The 2,026-nt window shown below is 37.5% G+C and overlaps 1 protein-coding gene across 1 annotated transcript; it reads right to left on the bottom strand.

Moving 5' to 3' along the window:
• Positions 1 to 339: 339 nt before the first annotated feature.
• On the bottom strand, positions 340 to 936 carry LOC136853227 (uncharacterized). Its single transcript, XM_067128602.1, has one exon. The coding sequence runs from the start codon at positions 934 to 936 to the stop codon at positions 340 to 342; it is 597 nt and encodes a 198-aa protein (XP_066984703.1).
• Positions 937 to 2,026: the final 1,090 nt, after the last annotated feature.

Here is a 2,026-nt window from a genome sequence, read left to right as displayed (position 1 = left end):
GGAAGTCTGTTAACTTTAATGGTTTTGCCTTCAGGAAGTCTGTTAACTTTAATGGTTTTGCCCTCAGGAAGTCTGTTCACTTTAATGGTTTTGCCTTCAGGAAGTCTAGTAGTTTTAATGGTTTTCCCTTCAAGAAGTCTGTTAACTTTAATGTCATTGCCTTCAGGAAGTCTGTTCACTTTAATGGTTTTGCCTTCAGGAGGTCTGTTAACTTTAATGGTTTTGCCCTCAGGAAGTCTGTTCACTTTAATGGTTTTGCCTTCAGGAAGTCTGTTAACTTTAATGGTTTTCCTTCAGGAAGTCTGTTCACTTTAATGGTTTTGCCCTCAGGAAGTCTGTTCACTTTAATGGTTTTCCTTCAGGAAGTCTGTTCACTTTAATGGTTTTGCCTTCAGGAAGTCTGTTAACTTTATTGATATTGCCTTCAGGAAGTCTGTTCACTTTAATGGTTTTGCCTTCAGGAAGTCTAGTAGTTTTAATGGTTTTCCCTTCAAGAAGTCTGTTAACTTTAATGGTTTTGCCTTCAGGAAGTCTGTTCACTTTAATGGTTTTGCCTTCAGGAGGTCTGTTAACTTTAATGGTTTTGCCTTCAGGAAGTCTGTTCACTTTAATGGTTTTGCCCTCAGGAAGTCTAGTAGTTTTAATGGTTTTCCCTTCAAGAAGTCTGTTAACTTTAATGGTTTTGCCTTCAGGAAGTCTGTTCACTTTAATGGTTTTGCCTTCAGGAAGTCTAGTAGTTTTAATGGTTTTCCCTTCAAGAAGTCTGTTAACTTTAATGGTTTTGCCTTCAGGAAGTCTGTTCACTTTAATGGTTTTGCCTTCAGGAATTCTAGTAGTTTTAATGGTTTTCCCTTCAAGAAGTCTGTTAACTTTAATGGTTTTGCCTTCAGGAAGTCTGTTCACTTTAATGGTTTTGCCCTCAGGAAGTCTGTTCATTTTAATGGTTTTGCCTTCAGGAAGTCTAGTAGTTTTAATGGTTTTGCCTTCAAGAAGTCTGTTAACTTTACTGTCATTGCCTTCAGGAAGTCTGTTCACTTTAATGGTTTTGCCTTCAGGAAGTCTAGTAGTTTTAATGGTTTTGCCTTCAGGAAGTCTGTTAACTTTACTGATATTGCCTTCAGGAAGCCTGTCTACTTCAATGGTTTTGCCTTCAGGAGGTCTGTTTACGTTAATGGTTTTTCCCTCAGGAAGTCTGTTTACTTTAATGGTTTTGCCTTCAGGAAGTCTGTTTACTTTAATGGTTTTGCCTTCAGGAGGTCTGTTAACTTTAATGGTTTTGCCCTCAGGAAGTCTGTTCACTTTAATGGTTTTGCCTTCAGGAAGTCTGTTAACTTTAATGGTTTTCCTTCAGGAAGTCTGTTCACTTTAATGGTTTTGCCCTCAGGAAGTCTGTTCACTTTAATGGTTTTCCTTCAGGAAGTCTGTTCACTTTAATGGTTTTGCCTTCAGGAAGTCTGTTAACTTTATTGATATTGCCTTCAGGAAGTCTGTTCACTTTAATGGTTTTGCCTTCAGGAAGTCTAGTAGTTTTAATGGTTTTCCTTCAAGAAGTCTGTTAACTTTAATGGTTTTGCCTTCAGGAAGTCTGTTCACTTTAATGGTTTTGCCTTCAGGAGGTCTGTTAACTTTAATGGTTTTGCCTTCAGGAAGTCTGTTCACTTTAATGGTTTTGCCCTCAGGAAGTCTAGTAGTTTTAATGGTTTTCCCTTCAAGAAGTCTGTTAACTTTAATGGTTTTGCCTTCAGGAAGTCTGTTCACTTTAATGGTTTTGCCTTCAGGAAGTCTAGTAGTTTTAATGGTTTTCCTTCAAGAAGTCTGTTAACTTTAATGGTTTTGCCTTCAGGAAGTCTGTTCACTTTAATGGTTTTGCCTTCAGGAAGTCTAGTAGTTTTAATGGTTTTCCTTCAAGAAGTCTGTTAACTTTAATGGTTTTGCCTTCAGGAAGTCTGTTCACTTTAATGGTTTTGCCCTCAGGAAGTCTGTTCATTTTAATGGTTTTGCCTTCAGGAAGTCTAGTAGTTTTAAT

Source organism: Macrobrachium rosenbergii, chromosome 27 (assembly GCF_040412425.1).
Source record: "Macrobrachium rosenbergii isolate ZJJX-2024 chromosome 27, ASM4041242v1, whole genome shotgun sequence".
Taxonomy (NCBI): domain Eukaryota; kingdom Metazoa; phylum Arthropoda; class Malacostraca; order Decapoda; family Palaemonidae; genus Macrobrachium; species Macrobrachium rosenbergii.
The sequence above is the reverse complement of the archived record's forward strand: the minus strand, read 5'-3'. Positions and strand labels throughout refer to the sequence as shown.